The sequence below is a fragment of the Amblyomma mixtum genome, chromosome 4 (genome assembly GCF_055824585.1).
Source record: "Amblyomma mixtum isolate Tamu chromosome 4, ASM5582458v1, whole genome shotgun sequence".
Taxonomy (NCBI): domain Eukaryota; kingdom Metazoa; phylum Arthropoda; class Arachnida; order Ixodida; family Ixodidae; genus Amblyomma; species Amblyomma mixtum.
This window is the reverse complement of record NC_143015.1, coordinates 120,934,841-120,956,937: the sequence shown is the minus strand read 5'-3', so window position 1 is coordinate 120,956,937 and position 22,097 is coordinate 120,934,841. Positions and strand designations below refer to the sequence as shown.

General features: G+C 44.2%; 2 protein-coding genes across 2 annotated transcripts in view; both read left to right on the top strand.

The window, feature by feature from the left end:
* LOC149348098 (uncharacterized) overlaps positions 1-19,951 on the top strand; it is a 32,877-nt gene extending 12,926 nt beyond the window's left edge. The window contains exons 5-8 of the mRNA XM_089587918.1: positions 4,830-5,034; positions 8,993-9,076; positions 13,653-13,927; positions 19,063-19,951. Coding sequence (XP_089444044.1) covers positions 4,830-5,034; positions 8,993-9,076; positions 13,653-13,927; positions 19,063-19,242 — 744 coding nt within the window. The 3' untranslated portion in view covers positions 19,243-19,951. The remainder of the gene's footprint in view (positions 1-4,829; positions 5,035-8,992; positions 9,077-13,652; positions 13,928-19,062) is intronic.
* Positions 19,952-20,675: 724 nt separating this feature from the next.
* Positions 20,676-22,097, top strand: part of Gga (ADP-ribosylation factor-binding protein Gga) — a 66,584-nt gene continuing 65,162 nt past the window's right edge. The window contains exon 1 of the mRNA XM_089587917.1: positions 20,676-20,751. Within this exon, the coding sequence (XP_089444043.1) occupies positions 20,718-20,751 (34 nt within the window). The 5' untranslated portion in view covers positions 20,676-20,717. The remainder of the gene's footprint in view (positions 20,752-22,097) is intronic.

Here is a 22,097-nt window from a genome sequence, read left to right as displayed (position 1 = left end):
CTCCGTGCGCACTACTGGCGCCGGACGGCAAAGGTGCCCAGTGATGGGAGGAAGCTTCCACCCTACGTCCGTGTGGACAAATGGGCTTAATAGTTAGTTTTCCAGTGAGTTAACCAGACATACAGTGCCAGAAAACACATGACACACATGATACTAACTATTAAGCCCATTTGTCCACACGGACAAAAAACTGAAAACTGCTTCCAGCGTTGCATTCCTCACACATTGTAGTATCTACCCACATATTAAAACTAAATTTCTGGTGGCCCATTTTTTTTTCTGTTGTTTGAGCAGACAATGGCATGATATATATTAATATCTCAGGAACTAATTGGCCTAGAAATAAACATATTGCATATTTGAAATCAGCAGAAAAAACTGAATAAGTCTGTGCAGTTTCACTGCATTTGGTCTGTGAATAAAAAAAATGCTCTAGGACCCATGTCCCCCCTTAAGAGAAGGACTGTGCACAGAGAGATGTTCCCTCAGGGTATCGTAGTCTGGGTGCCAGAAAAACGGTGAATATCCAATGAATTGGCCATAGACTGTCTGAAAACATTGTGGAAGAACCGACCAGGAGGCTTACTACGCTGCAAAGCCCTTCTTGTGGTTGACAGCTTTAGAGGGCACCTACCAGACTGAGTGAAGACTCTGCTGGTAGACTGCCGAAAGGGCTTAGCTGTAATTCCTGGTGGCCTGACAAGCGTGCTGTAGCTGCTCGATGTTTGCGTTAAGGGGGGACGAGGGTCTTAAAACTAACTTTTTTATTTATGGCTAGAATCTCATGAAATTTTGCACACAGATGCATTTTTTTCTCTTCTGATTCCAAATATGTAATCATAATTGAGCTGGTGGTCTTAGATCTTACAGAGTCTAGAATGTAATTAGGTAATTTCTTACGCAGCTTTAATGAACTTTCCGTTGCATTTTGTTGCTTTTAATTACATGAATTGATAGCCAGAGAGTTCCCATACCCGATGACATTCTTCGTTTTTCTCTAAGGGCATGTCATCGTGATACTGTGTCGAGAGTAAAAGGTTGCAGTATTTGACACTGCAACTCGTTAAGCTAATTGTCAATTGCTATTTATATGTGGCCTAAACAAAAAAAGTAAGAATGTCATCGGGTATGGGAACTTGATGGCTATCAATTCATGTAATTAAAAGCAGCAAAATGCAGTGAGAAAGTTCATTAAAGCTGCAGAAGAAATAACCCAATTGCACTCTGGAATTCAAGATAACTCTTGATCTATGACCACCACTCAATTATGACTGCATTTTTGAAATCAGAAGAGAAAAACGCATCTGTGTGCAAAATTTCATGAGGTTCTAGCCACAATTAATAAGGTCAGTTTTAAGACCCTCGTCCCCTCTTAAGGGGGCACTCTGGTCTTTGAAAAAAACTTTTATTAATGAAGTCACAGTTATGAAATTTCCAGGCCACATGTGGTTTTGTGCGCTGATTCTGGATATGTCATTTAATTTCGTGTAAAACAATTCCTTGAGCACTTGTGCAATTTTTATGCAAGTATTTTGGGAAAAGTTTTACAGAAAATTTGCTGCAGGAAACTCGCTGAAATGCATGCCATTGGGTTCTCTTGACACCAATGAATGCAGTAAGGGTAAAATTATCATCCTGGCTATCATAGAACCTGAGTTATAGAGTTTTGAAGTTGCCGCTTCAGAAATGAGAAGAAAAGTGTGTATTCCTGTTTGTGAAGTAGCAGCTTCAGTACCCTGTAACTCAAGTTCTATGATAGCCAGGATGATAATTTTACCCTTATTGCATTCCTTGGTGTCAAGAGAGCCCAATGGCATGCATTTCAGCGAGTTTCCTGCATCAAATTTTCTTGATATGCTCTCTCCAAAAGACTTGCATAAAAATTGCACAAGTGCTCAAGGAATTGTTTTACACAAAATTAAATGACATATCTTGAATCAGCGCACAAAAATAGATGTGGCATGAAAATTTCATTACTATATCTAGATTAATAAAATTTTTCTTTCAAGACCAGGGTCCCCCCTTAACTGGCCATTCAAGAGGGGATTTCAGCAGTGCTACACCGAGTGGATGGCCGCAGGCAACCATGGAACAACTCCGACAGGGCAGCTGAAGTGTGCGTCCCTCCAGCAAGTGCGCGCTTGGATTCTGCACGCGTGGCTTTCGTTGTCAGCGGATGCCATCTCAGAGTTTTAGGGTCGTGGGGCTGTCAAACGCCCTGGATAGCACAGATGACCAGCTTTGGGAGCACGCCTATGAGGCGAGCTTCTCTGACGGCAATTGGCGCGAAAGCAGCGGTGATGAATGGTGAAATAAAATGTTCGTATCTGTCGACAGCTTTTTAATGATCTGACACAGTAGTCGCTGTGGCATCGCAGTGTGTTAATGTGTAGCTATAGGCCTGATTCGTGTAAACCTGCACCTGAGAAAATTTGATGGAAAAAGTTTGTTGGTTGGTTTATGGGGTTTAACGTCCCGAAGCGACTCAGGCTATGAGAGACGCCGTAGTGAAGGGCTCCGGAAATTTCAACCACCTGGGGTTCTTTAACGTGCACTGACATCGCACAGTACACGGGCCTCTAGAATTTCGCCTCCAAAGAAGTTCAACCGCCGCGGCTGGGATCGAACCCGCGTCTTTCGGGTCAGCAGCCGAGCACCATAACCGCTGAGCCACCGCGGTGATGGAAAAAGTGTTGCTTATACACAAGTATATATGGTATAAAAAAATGGCAACAGAGATGGTGTTCTCCAACCTGGAAGCAAAAATGTATTGCACCGCACGCTAGTGATGCACTTCGTGCAGCGACCATGCTGGCAGCACACCACTTGCTAGGCGTTGCTGCAGCTGACCTGCTTGGCATCAGAGCTGCAGGGATGCGAAGTAGTGATGTGCACCGACATTGCTCAGCACACTGGTATTTTCTGCATCAAAAATGCCAGTGTGCCGTGCAATGTGAGTGGGTGTTTAAGGGGGGAGCCTGGTCTTGAAAAAAAAATATTATTAATCTAGTGATAGACATGAAATTTTCAGGGCACATGGATTTTTTGTGCGCTGATTCAAGATATGTCATTTAATTTGATGTAAAACAATTGCTGCAGCACTTGTGCAATTTTTATGCAAGTATTTTGCGGAGAGCTTAGAAGAAAATTTGCTGCAGGAAACTCGCTGATATGCATGCCATTGGGTTCTCTTGACACCAAGGAATGCAATAAGGGTAAAATTATCATCCTGGCTATCATAGAACTTGAGTTATAGGGCAATGAAGCTGCCACTTCAGAAACAGAAATACACACTTTCCTTCTAATTTCTGAAGCGACAACTTCAAAACCCTATAACTTAAGTTCTGTGGTAGGCAGGAAGACAGTTTTACCCTTATTGCATTCCTTGGTGTCAAGAGAACCCAATGGCATGCATTTCAGCGAGTTTCCTGCAGCAAATTTTCCGCGAAACTTTCTGCAAAATACAGTGAACTCTCACTTGAGTGAACTTCAAGGGACCGAAGGAAATAGTTCACTTAACTGAAAGTTCACTAAACTGAATATTCACTAGACTAACATAAGACATGGCATACAGAGTCAAAAGTTTGAAGTGCAATTCAAGGAGCATAAGACATGGCATCCATAGTGTCAAAAGTGTGAAATTTATACATATCACCTTATACAAGGTGCATAGCAGTTAAAACGCTGCCTTTCTCACTTAAAAAATTCAGTAATTTTCTTCTGCACTTGTACATTTAAAGCACAGGAAGTAACAAAACTGTCTCCAAGATCACTTGCACGTTGATCTCGGAGGCCATGCCTCCTTGCCATTTTTCTTCCACACCACTGCTTTGCCCCATGGGCGCTGTAGCACGAGCGACGTTACACTCCCACAAAAGCGGCGGTTCGATGAGGGCGGGCATCGGTTGCGCCTGCAGTGGAGGGCTCAAAACTTCGTTGAACTGATCGGAAAAATAAGCCTGGGTCCTCTGAGCGAGTTCGTTAAACTGAAATATTCACTATTCCGAAATTCGTTTAAGTGAAACATTTGTGCATAGAATCTATAAGAAAACTGCCGGGGATTTTTAAAAAGTTCGTTATTCTGAAATATTCGATAAACCGGCGTTCGTACAACTGAGAGTTTACTGTACTTGCATAAAAGTTGCACAAGTGCTCAAGGAATTGTTTTACACGAAATTAAATGACATAGCGTATAAAAATACATGTGGCCTGAAGATTTCGTAACTGTGACTTCATTAATAAAAATCACAGTTACGACATCTTAAGGCCACATGTATTTTTGTGCGCTATGTCATTTAATTTCGTGTAAAACAATTCCTTGAGCACTTGTGCAATTTTTATGCAAGTATTTTGCGGAAAGTTTTGCGGAAAATTTGCTGCAGGAAACTCATGACTTCATTAATACTGTGACTTCATTAATAATAATAACTGTGACTTCATTCATAATAAAAATAAAGCAGCCGCGGTGGCTCAGTGGTTATGGTGCTCGGCTGCTGACCCGAAAGACGCGTGTTCGATCCCGGCCGCGGCGGCTGGAATTTCTTTGGAGGAGAAATTCTAGAGGCCCGTGTACTGTGCGATGTCGGTGCACGTCAAAGAACCCCAGGTGGTCGAAATTTCCGGAGCCCTCCACTACGGCGTCTCTCATAGCCTTAGTCGCTTTGGGACGTTAAGTCCCATAAACCAACCAACCAACCATTAATAAAAAATTTTTTTTTTCAAGACCAGGGTTCCCCCTTAAGAATCCCAGGTGGTCTGAATTAAACCCTCCTCTATGTTGTCCCCTATGGGTCCAGCACTCCCACAGCTGTGTGTCGTTGTTGTTTCAGAGCCCGCTGGGTGTGCGCATTGCCCTGTGCCGCCGGGCCACCTGCCTGGTGGCCCTGGTTGTCTACCTCTACAAGCTGTACACCTTCCGCGACCTGGCCGCAATGAACAACGAGCTGCTTGTCAGCCTCCAGATGGAACTGCGCACTTTGCACAACCTGCACTCCGGGCTGCACTCGGGGCTGTCGTCGTCTGGGGGCCCAAGCCGTGAGTCCTTTTCATTGCAAGCGGAGGCCGCTGCGTTTGTCTGCCGCTCCTTCAACAGTCTGCCAGTTTGCGCTGCATCGTACAGGGGACCTCATTCGATTCTCGTTCTCAGTAAAACTTCTTTCTGTGGCTCTGTTGTTTTAAGGCGGAAGCCTTTAAAGCCTTATCGTTGTAAGCAGGAGTTGTCGACAGACATGTCACGCTTTTCAATTGGTCCAAACGGTCCGGACGTCACAGTGCGCGAATTTCAAACGGGGCCAATTGTACTGTGGCTAGTAACCATGCAACCAATTAAAGGGATGGTATATTGATGCTCAAACTAAGTGGGACTGAGTTTAGTTAATTAGTTAATTAACAAATTAGCTTAATTAACATTTCTAGTCTGACCAGATAAATAAATAAAACCGAGTAGGAAATTGGTTGAGTTGGGGAATCGAAGCAGGGTCTCCGGAGTGCGAGACGAGCACGCTAACCACTCTGCCATGCCAGCGCAATGGTTTGGAATGAACAAAGGCGCGTGTAGTGAATATGGGGTCTTCCTTCTCTTCCATCTTCCTCCCTTCCCTTACAACGAGGTTCAGGTGTCCACCGAGATATGAGAGACAGATACATTTCCTTTCCTCAAAAACCAATTTACCGACGATGGCGTTCTGTGGACTCCCTGGCAGCGTTGCAGGACGCTGCCGCATTCCACTCTTAGAGGTGAACCTTAACATCTTAACCACACACCAGTGGCACAGGCAGCAACACTACATTTAAGGCTTTCGCCTCAAGGTCAACAAATTGCCCCCCTGAATTTTTTGTTGCTGTTGTAGTAAAGCTCATATTTCTAGCTGAGGGCGGGACAATGCCATTCTGTTTTCACTCTCTCTTGACGTTCGTTTCGCAGCAAGATAAGGATTTTTTATTTATTTGATTGTACAATACTGCAGGCCTTGGTGTGGCCCAAGCAGGAGGGGCATACAAATATTTATACAGCATAATTAGTGTAGCCTGCATAAAAGAGATTAATTGCGAGAACAAAGCAAGGAAAAGAAACATTCTCTGGCAATGAAGTAAGGCCCAAAACAATGAAAACAAAGAAAGTGAGTATATACAGGGTGTTTCACCTAAGACTTTCTGCAATTTTTAAAAATAAGCTATTTGAATTAGATGCGCGCTTTTTCTGGCACAGCATTGTCAGTGGAGTAGTACATCATAATTCAACTAAGACGTGCTAACTAGCAGGCTTGTTAACCAATATTTAATAGTTAACTTTTAAAGTATTACCGTTGGGCTCCTTAATTATTGAGAGGCATGTAGCCCACCGTAAGTAATGTCCATATCCGTTTTTATAATTTCGAGAACGCGATTATCCTCTGCGCTGTGGCCCAACAAATTTCGCCTACATCGCGCCAAGATACTTGCGGTTTGAGAAGCTTGCAGGCAAAGCAACCTCTCCAGTGAACCTAACTCGTCGAGATAGCCAAAATTTGTTGGGCCACAGCGCCGAGGATAATCGCGTTCTTGAAATTCTAAAAACGGATATGGACATTACTTACGGTGTGCTACATGCCTCTCAATAATTAAAGAGCCTAACGGTAATAGTTTAAAAGTTAACTATTAAATATTGGTTAACAAGCCTGCTAGTTAGCACGTCTTAGCTGCATTATGATGTACTACACCGCTGACAATGCTATGCCAGAAAAAGCGCGCATCTAATTCAAATAGCTTATATTTTAAAAATTGCAGAAAGTCTTAGGTGAAACACCCTGTATATAGCACTGAACCGTGGATACAGTTTGGGCAGAGTAAAGGAGCAGTAATGCTAAGCTCAACTTGGGTAATGGTTATTTTAGAAGTAAACAGTAATTTAAACGTGAGGTAAATTGTTCCTGTTTGTTATTACAAATTCAGCGGCATGGGAAAAAAGAATATTTAAAAACGTTGTATCTGGCATTATAGGGAGTTACGAGAGTCAGTGTGACAATGTCGTGTTTGGATTGCTGCCAGTGGCATTACATAAAGCTCAGGAGCGCTGGAAAGTAGGTTATTTTTCAGAAAAAAGAAATTTTAGCCGATGGATTTTTCTTCTCATTTGTAGTGTCTGGCTATCATGCTGTTTTATTAGCAATGTCCGGGAATCAGTGATGCCGTACTTTGAGAAAGTAAACCTGACAGCTTTACGCTGAGTTCGTTCTAGTGCGTCGTTGTTAGTTTTAGTGTAAAGGTCCCGTACTATGCATGCGTATTCCATTGCCAGCCCCCGCGATGGCTCAGTGGTTGTGGCGCCCGGCTGCTGACCCGAAAGACCTGGGTTCTATTCCGGCTGTGGCGGTCGAATTTCAATGGAGGCGAAATTCTAGAGGCCCGCATACGGTGCGATGTCAGGGCACGTTATAAAGATCCCCAGGTGGTTGAAATTTCTGTAGCCCTTCACTACGTCGTCCCTCGTAGCTTTAGTCGCTTTGGGATGCTAAACCCCCATAAACCCCAAAATAGGAAGCAAAGCATTGTGGAGCATTTCAGTGTATACTTCCACGGTCTTTTCAAGCGCAAATTACTTTCGCCTCCTATTTAGGCATTTTTCGGTACAAATTTCGAGCTTATATCTGTAGCGGGTGTAGTTCTTATGCTTCTTAATCTAAAAACCAAATCTACTCCTGGTCCCAAGAATATACAAAATGTTCTTCTGTGTCGATACGCTGAAATGCTGTCCAAATTTTTTGTAACCATTTTTTGTGCATCGTTACCTACTGCACCTCTTCCTTCTCACTGGCGAACTGCGCGTGCCATCTAGTGCTGAAGAAGGGTGACCCAACACTTATGAGTAACTACCGCCCAATATCGTAAACATCATCCTGCTCTGAGATGCTGGAGCCTCATCATAGCTGACTTCATTACCAAAGTGCCCTCTCAGCTGTGCAGCATGGTTTTCAGAAAGGTTTTTCCACTGTCACCCAATTAACATCAGTAATTGATTACTCTGTGAATATCCTAGAAAAATCCAGCCAGGTAGTCGTAATACTTTCAGATTTCACAAGAGCATTTGACTTCGTTTCACACTTTAAAGCTGACTGAAAATTTTTAATCGATCTTCCTTGTTTCATCGTTAACTGGAAATTTGTTAGTATCAATACTTTCCATTCCCATGATCTCCCCTTTTACCTCAGGTGTCCCTCAGGGTAGTGTTTCAGGGCCTGTGTTGTTTTTAATATATAACAAGTGAAGGCGGGCTAGTTGGGGGTTGACAATGGAGTGCACATTGCAACCGCGCAAAACGACGCAGGACGAAGAGAGGAAAGCACAGGACAAGACGCGGAACTTCAACTAAAGTTTACTACAGGAAAACCACATTTATACAGGAATCGTAATCACACTTGATAAACAGCAGACACCATCAAATAACACAGGCACGTGGGCACGCATGGCACAAGTTAGCATCTAACTCTAAGTTAGCATCTAACTCTAAGTTAGCATCTAACTCTAAGTTAGCATCTAACTCTAAGTTAGCATCTAACTCTAAGTTAGCATCTAACTCTAAGTTAGCATCTAACTCTAAGTTAGCATCAAGTTAGATGCTAACTTGTGCCATGCGCGCCCACGTGCCTGTGTTATTTGGTGGTGTCTGCTGTTTATCAGGTGTGATTACGATTCCTGTATAAATGTGGTTTTCCCGTAGTAAACTTAGTAGAAGTTCCGTGTCTTGTCCTGTGCTTTCCTCTCTTCGTCCTGCGTCGTTTTGCGCGGTTGCAATATGCACTCCATTGTTTTTAATATACGTAGAACCCCGCTGTTGCATTTCTTCGGTGCAGTGTTTTCCCGGCTGCTGTGTTCTTGTGAGCCAGTCCTGTCCATGTTGCCACTGACACCTACACCATACCGACTCTGCTGTTATATGTCGCAACTGTGGCAGTGTTCCTGCATATCTCGCAATGAGAGGTGGAGTGATCATCTGTCTTTGCCCTCTCCTGTGCAGCGACCACTTGGAGGCCCCAGCACGAGAGCCCCGGCTACTGGTATACGGTGCGCGGACGTGCTTCCTTGTTTGGACGTGACTCAGGTGTGTGTGTGTGCTTGTTTTTTTCTTGATTTTCTTTAAGGGGGCACACTGGTCTTTGAGACCAATAAATGACCAAAAAATCGATTTTCAAAAAATGACACTTGTAGAATCTACAGCTATTATTTTCCAACCGTACCAATTTTTTCCTTCAGGAAATAACCATTTTGACCACAATATTAAATTCATATCATCCTGTGGGCTGAATTTATGCAGGAGCAGACAATTTAATGGCATGAAAATTTTGGACAGCTGGCCATCTTAGTATGGCGATATCTCAGCATCTAGGACATACAGAGATGTCACATTCTTTGCTAAGGGAAGCTGAAGGCACAGTGTGTGCAATAATTGAAGCAGATTTGTTCAATCACACTTCAAAAATTTAGAATCTCGCATGCATTACATTCACACCTTGAACATTGATATTCGAAGTGCTGTAAAATTACTAATGAGGGTTAAATGGAAAAATGGTTTTGATTATTGCACTCTTTACTCACCATATTATGTAGCCATGGATTAAACTTTTTATTGAGCAGTTTTTTTTGCACTGAAGTACTCACGAATGACTAACTAAAACTAATTACCTTGGGAACCGACTATTTTATGGGGAAGGTAATTTCATTGTCGAAATCAGTATAAAAAACTGAGCAAGATGGTACAGTTTCATTAGGATTAGACTAAAAATAAGGAAAATAGGTCTAAGAACGGTGTCCCCCCTTAAAGGCAGGATGCAGGACATGCCCAGCTGGGAACACTGTTCATTCCAACTAGTCCTTTTGCATGCATCTGTTCCTTGTACTAGCACCTGTGGGGATACAGCAGGCTAAAGGATAAAAGACAAACATTGTGTAGACTTGTTGCATAAATCCTGGAATTCAGCAAGAGCTACTGTCAGTCTTTTTTTTTTTTAATCTCTGCCTCTTTCCCCCGCTCCTTAGAGGAGCACTAAAGAGGAATCTGTAGTCTTCTTTTTACTGCAGGAACTTGATCAACACATTCCGAGCATTCTTAGAAACTTCGAATTATTGTCCTATGCGGCTGATTTTCCTAATTTAAATCAGATTTAAAGGTGCACTGAAGAGGAATCTGAACTCGTCTTTTTGCCACGGGAACTCAATCCACACGTTCCGAGCATTCTTAGAAACCTCGAATTATTGCCCTGTGTGGCCGATTTCCCTAATTAAATCGAATTAACGTCCTGCTCCCGCCTTTATTTTTTTAATTCTCCCCGTACGGTGGGCGGAGTAGACCAATGCGTGGAGTGCCTTTCAGCCAGCTCCGTGAAGGCTTTGCTTTCGCTTTATTTTGTTTTTCTAGGTTTCCATGAATAAATAGTTTCATTTGCAGATAATATAGCCGCAAAATAAGCCCGCAGAAATAAAAATACGCACGGACTATTTGCTTCTACGGATTACTACGTATTACGCCGCCGATGGCAGAGCGGCAAGCCGCCACGGGACTGGGTGAAAGGCACTCCATGCGTTGGTCGACTCCGCCCACCGTACGAGGAGAATTAAAAAAAAGAAAAGGGTGGAGCCGGATGTTAATTCGATTTAATTATGGAGATCGGCCATACAGGGCAATAAATTCAGGTTTCTAAAAATGCTTGGAACGTGTAGATTGAGTTCCCGCGGCAAAAAGACAAGTTCAGAGTCCGCTTCAGTGCACCTTTAATGTCCCGGCTCCTGCCTTTTTTTTTTTTTGTAGGAGGAGTCAACTATTGCGTGGAGTGCCTTTCAGGCAGTCACCTGGTGGCTTCGCTTTCACTTTTAATTTTTTAGGTTGCCATGAATAAATATATCCAGTCAGAGACAACATAGCTGCAAACTAGGGAAACGGAAATAAAAATACACGTGGTCTCTTAGCTTTCACCGTTCGCTACCTATCACTCCGCCGATGGCAGAGCGGCAAGCCAACACGGGACTGGCTTTCGGCCAGTCCACGCGTTGGTTTACTCCTCCTACCTTCAGCGGTCAGTTAAAAAAAAAAAGGCGGGAGCCGGGACATTTAATTAAGGGGAGACGAGCGTCGTAAAACTAACATTTTTATTTATGGCTAGAACCTCATGAAATTTTGCATACAGATGCATTTTTCTCTTCTGATTCCAAATATGTAATCATAATTCAGCTGGTGGTCTTAGATCTTACCAAGTCTAGAATGTAATTAGTTAATGTCTTACGCAGCTGTAATGAACTTTCTCGTTGAATTTTGTTGCTTTTAATTACATGAATTGATAGCCAGAGAGTTCCCATACCCGATGACATTCTTTGTTTTTCTCTAAAGGCTTGTCATCCTGACATACTATGTCGAGAGCAAAAGGTTGCTGTATTTTACACTGCAACTCGTTAAGCTAATTGTAAATTGCTATTTATATGTGGCCTAAACAAAGAAAGTAAGAATGTCATCGGGTATGGGAATTTGCTGGCTGTCAATTCATGTAATTAAAAGCAGCAAAATGCAATGAGAAAGTTTATTAAAGCTGTGTAAGAAATTACCTAATTACACTCTAGATTTTGAGAACTTTTGAACTAAGACCACCAGCTTAATTATGACTACGTTTTTGAAATCAGAAGACAAAAACACACCTGTGTGCAAAATTTCATCAGATTCTAGCCGCAAATAAAAAGGTCAGTTTTAAGACCCTCGTCCCCCCTTAATCCGATCTAAATTAGGGAAATAGGCCCTACAGGACAATAATTCGAAGTTCCTAGTATGCACGGAATGTGTAGATAAGAGTTCCCGCGGTAAATAAAAAGACAAGTGCAGATTCCTCTTTAGTGCACTTTTAATCCCTTCCTTCACAATGCGGTCCAGGTGTCCCACTGTAAGGCTGCTGCCGCGCATTTCTTTATAACATATATACTCGTGTAAGGGACTCAGTTCTGACGGGGTGCAGAACTCGCATGGCACAAGCACTTTTCCACACATTTTTAATGCAATAGCGTTAAAGGCCCCATTCACCAGAAAATCTGGTGTTGGTGTTGTCGGCGTCCGCATTGCAAGCGAAAAATCACGAGCATGGCTCAGGCAAGTGGTCTTCAGAGAGCAACCTGCGCCTGTTCATATGCAGCAGGCGATCCACTTCTTAGTGCCTCAATGTTGTGCCTGAATAAAGTCTTCTACTACTACTACTACTACTACTACTACTACTACTACTACTACTACTACTACTACTACTACTACTACTACTATGGAGGCGAAATTCTAGAGGCCCGTGTACTGTGCAATGTCAGTGCACGTTAAAGAACCCCAGGGGGTCGAAATTTCCGGAGCCCTTCACTACGGCGTCTCTCATAGCCTGAGTCGCTTTGGGACATTAAACCCCATAAACCAAACCAAACCAAACTACTACTACTGCTACTACTGCTGCTACTACTACTACTACTACTACTACTACTAGGCTTTGAAAGAAAAATAGCAATAATTAAACAGAACACTAGTAGCTCACGAAAAGGACAGAACTTCTAATTTATTTTTCTTTGATAGATGCTTTCTTATGGGAGCAGTGGCACATAATGGTTTCGTTTCTTTAGTTTAATGCCCCAAGCGGCTCGGGCTATGAGGGATTCCATATCTCCAGATGATTTTGACCACCTGGGGTTCTTTAACATGCACTGACATCGCACAGTGCGTGGGCCTCCAACATTTCGCCTCCATCGAAATGCGACCACTGTGGCTGGGATGGAACCCCTGTGTCTTTGGGTCAGCAGCCGAACGCCATAACCACTTTAGTCACTGCTGCCGCACAGTGGCACATAAATAACCGATGACATTGCTCATTTCACCAGTAATGTTGGAATGATTCCAATTTTAAATTAATTCCGTATTGGTTCTTCCCCAGTGACGTCCTCTTTGAGGAATTCTCCCTTCTTCAGTGAAAGTGTCCTCAGCATGTGGTGTCGCTGTTGTGCACTGGTGTGCTAGTGGGCGACTGTAATGGAAGGAAGATTGTCTGGTCTTCAGGCGCTTCTTCTCCTGCACTTTTGGTGCACATGGTTAAAGAATGCAGCTCGAAAAGACAAGGACAAACGAAGAAGTGGACAGGACTGGCGCTGACTACCAACACATATATTCAGAGAAACGAGCGGCTTTTTTAGTGCCATCCGAGACCCACGTGACCAGATAAAGCAGCAGGTGTGGGAAATCCATCTAACACTGATGCACATCATTGCACACAACATGGAAGAAACAGCACATAGAGGCGACGCAACGTCACCCCGGTACCTAAAAACCGCATGACTGAATGACCAGGAAGAGCCAAAAACAAAAACAACGTTGCCTCAACGTGCTGTTTCTTCCATGTTGCGTGCAATGATGTGCATCAGTGTTAGATAGATTTCCCACGCCTGCTGCTTTATCTGGTCACGTGGGTCTTGGATGGCATTATAAAAGCTGCTCGTTTCTCGGAATAAATGTGTTGGTAGTCAGCGCCAGTCCTGTCCACTTCTTCGTTTGTCCTTGTCTTTTCGCGCTGCATTCTTTAACCATGATCACTGACCAACAAGCCCAAACAGCCACTACAGTTCTTTAGGTGCAGACAGACGGATGCAGCGTACCAACATTCAGTCTCTCCCTGCAGACAGCGACTCATCGGCGTCATCAACAACAGACGACCTGTGGTTTGCTCCGGACTACTATCTCGATCGAGACAGCGGAGAAGAAAGCGACAGCGGTGTAGATGAAACCGCGCCGTCCTGCCCCAGTACGGAGGCAGAGGGCACCGCCAAGCCAAGCGGCAGGGTCGATGAAGAGACAAGCGGCGCCACCTGTGGATCCCTGCACTCTACGCCACCCGGCCCTGGCATCCAGGCGGCGGTGCCTGCACTTTCTTCGCCAGTCTCCCCACCACCTGTGGTGAGTGGTGTCGTTTGGCTGCGTGCCACCAAGAGGGTGGCATCGGATGTGGTGCACCTGGTGAAAATTTAGGTGCATGAAAATTTCTGAAAGTGGTGCAGGCTCTTTGCAATGAGAACAAACAAGCCTAGACCGACTCTGCACCATAACAAAAGAAAAAAAAATTCAGGGGCACTTTGACTCTCTAAAGTGCTGCAAAGCGAAAGCGTTTCCTGGCGCACTGTTTGTTTTTATTTACTTTATTTTTCATATTTTGATTTTTTTTTTGCTTCTATTCTTTTTTATTGTTTTTATTTTTATTTTCATATTTTATTTTGTTTTTTATTTTCTTATTTTTATTTTTTATTTTTCCTTTCCTTGACTTTATTCCTTTTATTTTATTTATGAAACCCGTGCATTCACTAGATGCGCCTTTATTCATGCTCGAACCTTGAGCCTTCGTGGCGGAGTGGTAGCGTCTCCGCTTCAAATGCCAAAGGCCCTGGTTCGATTCCCACCCTCGGCGCAGTTTTTTTTTAAGCAGTGATGTCGAAAGGCCGACAAATCTGCAGACACGGCTGCCGACACGTCTGCTAACGACAGTATGAGACATTAAAGGCTTTCGCCTTAAAAATCACGAACACGGAAATGTATACTGCTTGATTAGGCAGCATAACAGTATGCAGCCTATACTGTGTTCATGCAAAACGAGTGAAAAGGTTAACTACGGGAATGACACATGACTGGCAACTAAAAACAACACGAGCGTTACTAGTAAGACCTAGTTAGTTCTGACTTTGAGGGAGGGGAAAAAGCATCCGAGTTATCCGAACGTCGAATTATCGAATGGCCCCCAGAACTGCCGAAAACCGTTCGCATGAAAGTGTAATTTGTTTAGTGGGAACCTGGGCAGTCATAAGATGAAAACTGCGTGACAACAGCGATTTCTCGCAGTTCCTTCTGGTGTTTTAATTCATGCACGCTATCGGGAGTGGCGAAGGCAGAACTGCCCCACATTGGTAAGGGTCTCGCGCGCGGCTACTTTCAGTGTCTGAAACGGCAGCGCTGGAGCTTCTACGCATGCTGCATCGTATGTGAGGAGGCATCGTAGGGGGGTCATGGAAATTTTGGGTGCAGCCCTTACACAGATATTTTTTTTTTTAAAGGGACACTGAGGAGAAATTGAAGTTGGCTTGTATCGGCAGAATAACAGCTCCTGATTACAGAAACGCCACTCATACTGACAACAAAGCTCTTGTAACATAGAAAAGAGCAAGAACCGAAATACAGGTATCGCCGCCACAGGCCAAACTCGCAAGTACAAGCGTGGTGAAGTCATAGGACAAAGCAGTGTTGCTAGAACCAATGGTTCTAGCAACTCTAGGACCCGAGAAGCCACAAATCGCTGAGGCGCAGCCAATTCATGCACAAATCTCCTTGACGTCGCCAGATGGCGCCATGTGCCCGGCAGCTACGCGCGCGCCTGAAGCATTGGGACCAATCAGCGCCTGCTCATGCGTTAGGGGGGCTCCCGGTATTCCGCTAGCGGTAACAAGGTACACGGTATGCTAAAGGTGTCTATTTGCGAGCACTTCGTTGACGACTTCGAGAGCGGGATCCATCGTAACGCTGGCAAAACACCAGTGCAAACGTAAGCGAAGCGACTGTAGCGACGGCTGCAATAGCCGATAGGTGCCTTCAACGTGCGGCCGGCGGTAGCTTTCTTTTCGGCTGCTGCTGGGCCGCACTGCTGGCCGCCAGAAATCACGGAGTCTGCGCTACGTCATGCGTACGTCATGTTTCACGTCACTTAGTCCTGTGTCGTCATAGGAGAATCCCAAGTTTGAATCAGAGCGGCGGGAAAAACTTTTTCAACTTCGAATCCAAATTTCTTAGAAACAAATGCATCTTTCGCTGCCGCCCAAGTGGTAACAAAGCCATGAAATGCCGAACTATTGGATTTTGCTATAAAAAAAATATTAATAGTGCTCTCCTCAGTGTCCCTTTAAACATTTTCTTGGGGAAAAAGCTGGAGTAGCCCATACACGTGTTTGTGCAGTAGCCACGGAGACCCTAATCAATGTGAAGCAGTTCTGCCGCCATTTCCGATAGCGTGTGTGAGTTAAAACGTGACGGAACTTCGAGAAATTGCTGTTGTTGCGCAGTTTTCATCCTGAAAGGAGATAACAGTTACCCAGGTTTCCACCATATAAATTTCGGTTTCGTGCGAACAGCTTTTGGCAGGTTTGAGGGGCCATTCGATAATTGCACATTCGGTTAATTCAGACGTTTTTCCCACTCTCTTGGAAGTCAGAATGAACGAGGTTTTACTGTACACCGCATTATGCAAGGATGAAACAAACAAACAAAAGACTTGTTTTCTAGCTGCGATTGCTGCAAGCAGGTGGCTCTCATGACACGTGTTGTGTGGGAAAGCTCATTTGCGGAACTTCGCACGAGGTCGAAGCCTGGCAGCATCTGAAAGGGGCCGGGAAGAAAGCAAAAAGGACGCCTTTGTACTGTTTATCCTGGCGCTTCTGAAACTTCATCTTCGGATAATTTGCACAGATGTTAGGATTTTGCCATGTCAGATTTATGAAAGTCAGTTTGGTATGGTTGGTTGCTGCCAAGTATGCGGAAATTTTCAAATATATAAATTCTCAAATATCAATTTCTTAAATCTAATACGAATTGAATAACAAACATACATTTTCGATTCATATTCGAAATTTCCAATATCTACACACCCCTGCCAAAAAACGGCAAATTTGAGGAGAATATTGGCCAGAAATACTCAGTCATTCCTCTTACATACTGTTTTGTTTATTTTCACTGTTAAAGGATTGCAGGTGCAATATTTTTTTGTTGTGTGTTCGTTAGTAGCAAGGTTAAATCACTACGTGCCATACATGGAGTGATTTTTGTTCTGTCCTGTTCTGCTTTCGGCCTCTGTAGAACTTGAGTTCATCAAGCGAGGCGTGGACCAGATGTGATGTGAAAGCTGCTGTTTTTTCATTCTTTGCCATTCTAAACTCTCGGGCCAATGGTTGGTGCAAGAGTTGCAGCAATGCATTAGGGTGGCACTGTATTAGAAAAGTATACAACAGCTGTATCTTACCAGTACTCACCTATGGGGCAGAAACGTGGAGGCTAACAAAGAGGGTTCAGCTTAAGTTAAGGACAACTCAGCGAGCTGTGGAAAGGAAAATGATAGGTGTAACGCTAAGAGATCGGAAGAGGGCGGAGTGGGTGAGGGAACAAACGTGGGTTAATGACATCCTAGTTGAAATCAAGAGGAACAAGTGGGCTTGGGCAAGGCATGTAATGCAAAGGCAAGATAACCGCTGGTCGTTAAGGGTAACTGAGTGGATTCCAAGAGAAAGCAAACGTAGCAGGGGACGGCGGAAAATTAGGTGGGTGGATGAGATTAAGAAGTTTGCGGGGATACAGTGGCGGCAACTGACAAAGGACAGGGTTAATTGGAGAGACATGGGAGAGGCCTTTGCCCTGCAGTGGGTGTAGTCGGGCTGATGATGGTGATGATGATGATGATGTATTAGGGTGGAAGCATATATGGTTGGTGTAGGTGAACTCCACAGGGCTCCACAGGGTGGACCATGTGTACTAGGGGTGTCGCACTGAGTGCCTATTCTGGAAAATTTCTGATGTCCGGCCTAATGGAAAAGTATAATTGATATTCAAGATTTAAAATACCAAATATTCGGATCGAAGTGTTCGTCTTGAGCGAATTAACGTTTCTGGAACGCTTACTTGGTGTGCTTGTGGTTCAGCGTGCCCCCCTTCCGGACTGTGTGCTGTGGCATATGCCTAGCCAAATACAGACTCCTGGACTGCCAGGAGTACTACTAGCCGCGTGTATGCCAGAGCTGGAATGTGCATGCGCAGTACCCACATCTGCTGCAGCTGCCAGGTGATTCATGGTAAAACAAACCACCATGAGAGGAACATTGCAACGTGCAAACGAAGTTGACTCAGCGTGCCGTGCTCCAGCGCAATCGGTGCAAAGCTGTGGCGACCGTAGCAGCCTACGGAGAGCTTTCATTTTTGCAGCACCGCACCTAGTAGTGCTAAAGCAGTGTGCATTCGTGAGCAGCGCAGAATAGCCGGATCAAAGAAGGCACGGTACAAGGAGCAGGTGCGCAGGTGGGAATGGGGACGCCAGAGATGGCTTGCGACGCAAAGGGGGTCCATTTTCCACAGCCAGGCCGACTGGAAAGCCCCATAGAGGGGGCATGCAGGTAGAGGGGTGGGTGTATCAGACTCCCCTGTCTCCTCAACACACTCTTCGCGTTTTTCAGCTTTGAGTAACAGGGGTTTACTATCAGCGTCCGCTAGGCGATTTCTTCATGCTTTTATTATTTTTCGTTCTAGTTTCCATTCTGCGTTGTCCTTTCCAGTCTTCACTCTCAAACTGCACTTAAGATGAGGGTCTTGAAAACTTTTTTTTTATTTGTTAACATATCTTTCTGAAACTTGGCACCTGGGTGTATCATTGAATGCTGATTTCGAATATGCATTTAGATTTCAAATATCTCAGCTGGAAGGAAATATATGGCAGAATAAAATATCCTAAATAGGTCGTTTCTTATGGGCCTTTTTAGTAATTTATCAGTTAAATAAACATTTTTAAAGAATAAGCAGACATTTGCAAAGGCCCAAAGCACATCCTAAAGCTAACAGAATGTCTACAAACTAATTTTGTTGATCATAAATAAACAACAAACTTGGAAAGAAAAAATGACGTGGCAGTAATTAGCCCACACTTGGCCTAATTGCTCATATATCATGTTTAAAGGAAAAAAGAAAGCTTTAGCATGTGCTTTGGGCCTTTGCAAATGTCTGCTTACTCTTAAAAAATCATTCTTTAACTGATAATTTACTATAAAGGCCCATAAGAAATTAATTACCTAATTTGAATGTTATTTTGCGATAAATTTTCTTCCAGGTGAGATATTTAAAATCTAAATGCATATTTGAAATCAGCATTCTATGGTACACCTGCGTGCTAAGTTTCAACAAGTTATGTCGAAAAATAAAAAAACAAGTTTTCAAGACCCTCATCCCCCCCTTAACAGAAACCTGCCTTTCAGTTTCATGTGTATATATATATCTTGTCTCTCCGCTTGGTCTTGCAGCATTCATGGGCCAAGTCACCTGTCACACCAAGCAGCTGCTACAACTTGCGGCCGCGGCGATCACTCAATTCGTCTGGCGACATTGCTTCTCCTAACGGGTCTTTGGGGCAACGACGCAAGCTCTCTGTGCCTAAAGCAGTCATCGAACGAGGCACAGTCCTTTCATCAGATGAAGACTGAGCACAGTTGAGCCGTTGGACGTGACTGCCATGACGTGATAGTTCGATGTCACTGCCAACATAGTTTTGTTTTTCCTTTTTAGGTATGCTTGTGACTTTTTTTTTTTATAGTATGACTGTGGCAAGGAATTGCTGATGTGAACAACGTGGCATTTCTGCGTATGACTGTGACAATGAATGGCTTGTGTGAACAAGCTGGTATTTCTTTATAACTTGTAGGATAAGGGCCGTAGCTCTTGAAGCTACGCCTACTGACCTCATCGATCATTTTTGTGTTGAGTGTTCAGTGTATGTTGAACCCTTTTAGTTATTTCTTTTTGTCAGCCACAATTTCTAGTTTACATCTGGCTCTGTGAGGCCAGAAAGGATGTTCTTGTAGATCTGTGTCATGTTGTCATGGTCATGCCCAGACAAGCCACATAATTTTTAAAATGTTCCTGTTTTTACCTTTGGCTATCTTTTTTGCTTTTCATGTACATGACTGCATTTATTTTTTACGTTTCATCCTTGTGAGAAGATGGAGAAACAAACTAAAAGTGATCAACTTTTTATTCTCTGAAATGTTCTGTCTGGTCAACTTGCCAGTCTCTTGTGATTGTGAAAGTCCTTAATTTTCTTACATTCCCGTACATGAGTGTGAGAGACTTTGCGCTGCTTCAGCCTAGCAGTGCATTCTGGTTTTATGTTGTGTTCAATAAATTTATGTTGTGTTCAATAAAGTAATTTTTGGAATTATTCTGTCCATTCTAGGGTCTCTTTGATGCCATAATTTTTAATGAAAAGCTTCCCATTGAGTGACTGGAAGCGTTTGTTCTTGATTTTTGTCAGAGTGACTGATTGGGTCCTTAGTTCAGAAATCCTTTGGCTTCAGCTGCCTTCCTGGAATGCTTAAGTTTTCGTGATTAACTAAAACATGCCCGTGTACTAAGAGGCCCGTGTACTGTGCGATGTCAATGCACGTTAAAAAAATCCAGGTGGTCGCAATTTCTGGAGCCCTTCACTACGGCGTCGCTTATAGCTAGAGTTTCTTTGGGACGAATTAAACCCCCCATAAACCAAAACATGTTTCTGCTGCGTATGTTGATACCTGTCGAGACGCCAGCTAAAACAAAAGCAATCTGCGGCATGAAATAGGTCAAGTGCTAAGGATAAATGTAGGTATTGAAAAGTAGTGGACGATTGGGCACTATGGCGGTTGACCCAGGCTTGCTTTCATTGGCGGCCCGCGTACTTTTGACACAGTAATGAGTAGCAGCTGCCCCAAATGAGACAGCGATGATTGGTGGTGGTGGTAGTGGTATCACAGAGATGAACATATTCGGTTTTTAGCGTGAACGGAAAAGAAACCCAAGGCCACAGCAGTGGCGGAAACGAAACTTGCTTGCGCGAGAGCAGTCGACGGCCGAAGCCAGTATTTGGGAACGTGACGCCGAGGAGCCGATCCAATCCAGCGCAATCCAATCCGGCTGTCTCAAGATGGACGACGACAGTTCGCTTGACACTCTGTTGGGTGAGTTCTATCGCCGAAGCTGGCATATCTGCACTGAAAGCGTGTCGAAATCTCTTTCCGAATGGCGAACAAACTCTAGCGGAGGTCGGGCGCGGTGTCGGCGCACCTGTCCACATTGAACTGACAGGACAGTCACCCCCTGGCGTGAGCGCTGGAAAACGGCCGTGTTTTCGAAAACAGCTCAGCTGTGAATTCGGAACGATTAAAGCGTCCGCGCTGCGTTGTCTTGATAATTGTTTTTTAGGCAGGCCTGTGCTAGTGCAAGGCCTGGGACGCGCACTGTAGAACGTTCTAGACGCTTGCGTGGCCGTGTCTGGCTTGTGGCGGCACTGGAACCTCTGGAACAGTGCTCTTGCGCTTTGTGAGGCGGGGACCCAGGCTCTTGGTTTCGGTCCGCCGGCAGACTCGACACGCTGACTGTCGAATCGAGATCATTTCTCGCATCGCCCACTTGCCAGTAAAACCGCATGCAGCTAACGGTGCGCCTTGGAATTTTCGCTTCATCTGAGCTGTAGCCCCACCGGTGACAAATTTCGGCGCTTCTGTCGAAGAATGCTTCCTGTATACCGCTACGAGAACAGCTCTTGGTATGGGTTCGGTGCTTCAGAAGTGTGCAAGCACTGTAGAGGGCCTTCGCTCTGACGATATTCGAAGAAACGCCGATAACTTTGCGTCTATGCGGTGATCATTTTAGTTACGTGACGCGTATGACTGGTTTCGTGAGAGATTACATTAGCGGCCGTGTTGCCTTACAAAAGCAGTGAGGACATCGTGGGCACACAAATTAATTAAACGCATCTGCTAGCCGTGCTTGCCTCTCTTGGGCTGTCCTTTACGACGAGGCGTGCAAGGCATAAGTGAAACGTCAGAAAGAAACGATTGTTCTGTTTTACTCGTGTGCGAAAACTTCCAAGCCTGGCTTGTCGGCTATTTCCTGTGTGCTTGCGGCAGTCACCTGTCACAAGTGCATGAGTGACAGGCGCCTCTCTGGAGGACGCTGGCACGCTGCTGCGGGCAAGCAGCAAGAATTTTTGCAAGAATTCAAGAATGTGCAAGAATAGCAGTGCAAAAATTTTTCTTGGCTGTTTTTTTTTTTTCGAGGGTTTAAGGAGGGGCATACATATGTGACACTATAAGTTAAAGTAAGCATCGTCAGCTACACTGACCCATAGGACGGTAGCTTTTTGTGGTTGTTCTTGACGTCCTTGCTTTTTAATTTTTTTTTTTGAACAGTGCACTCGACTAAGAAGTCCTCTTCGTACTGGTGACACCTGGGGGCCAGTGACTCCTCTCATAATATTTGTTAAATATTTCTGTGCTCGATAGTTGCTTCCGTCCTTGCTGTG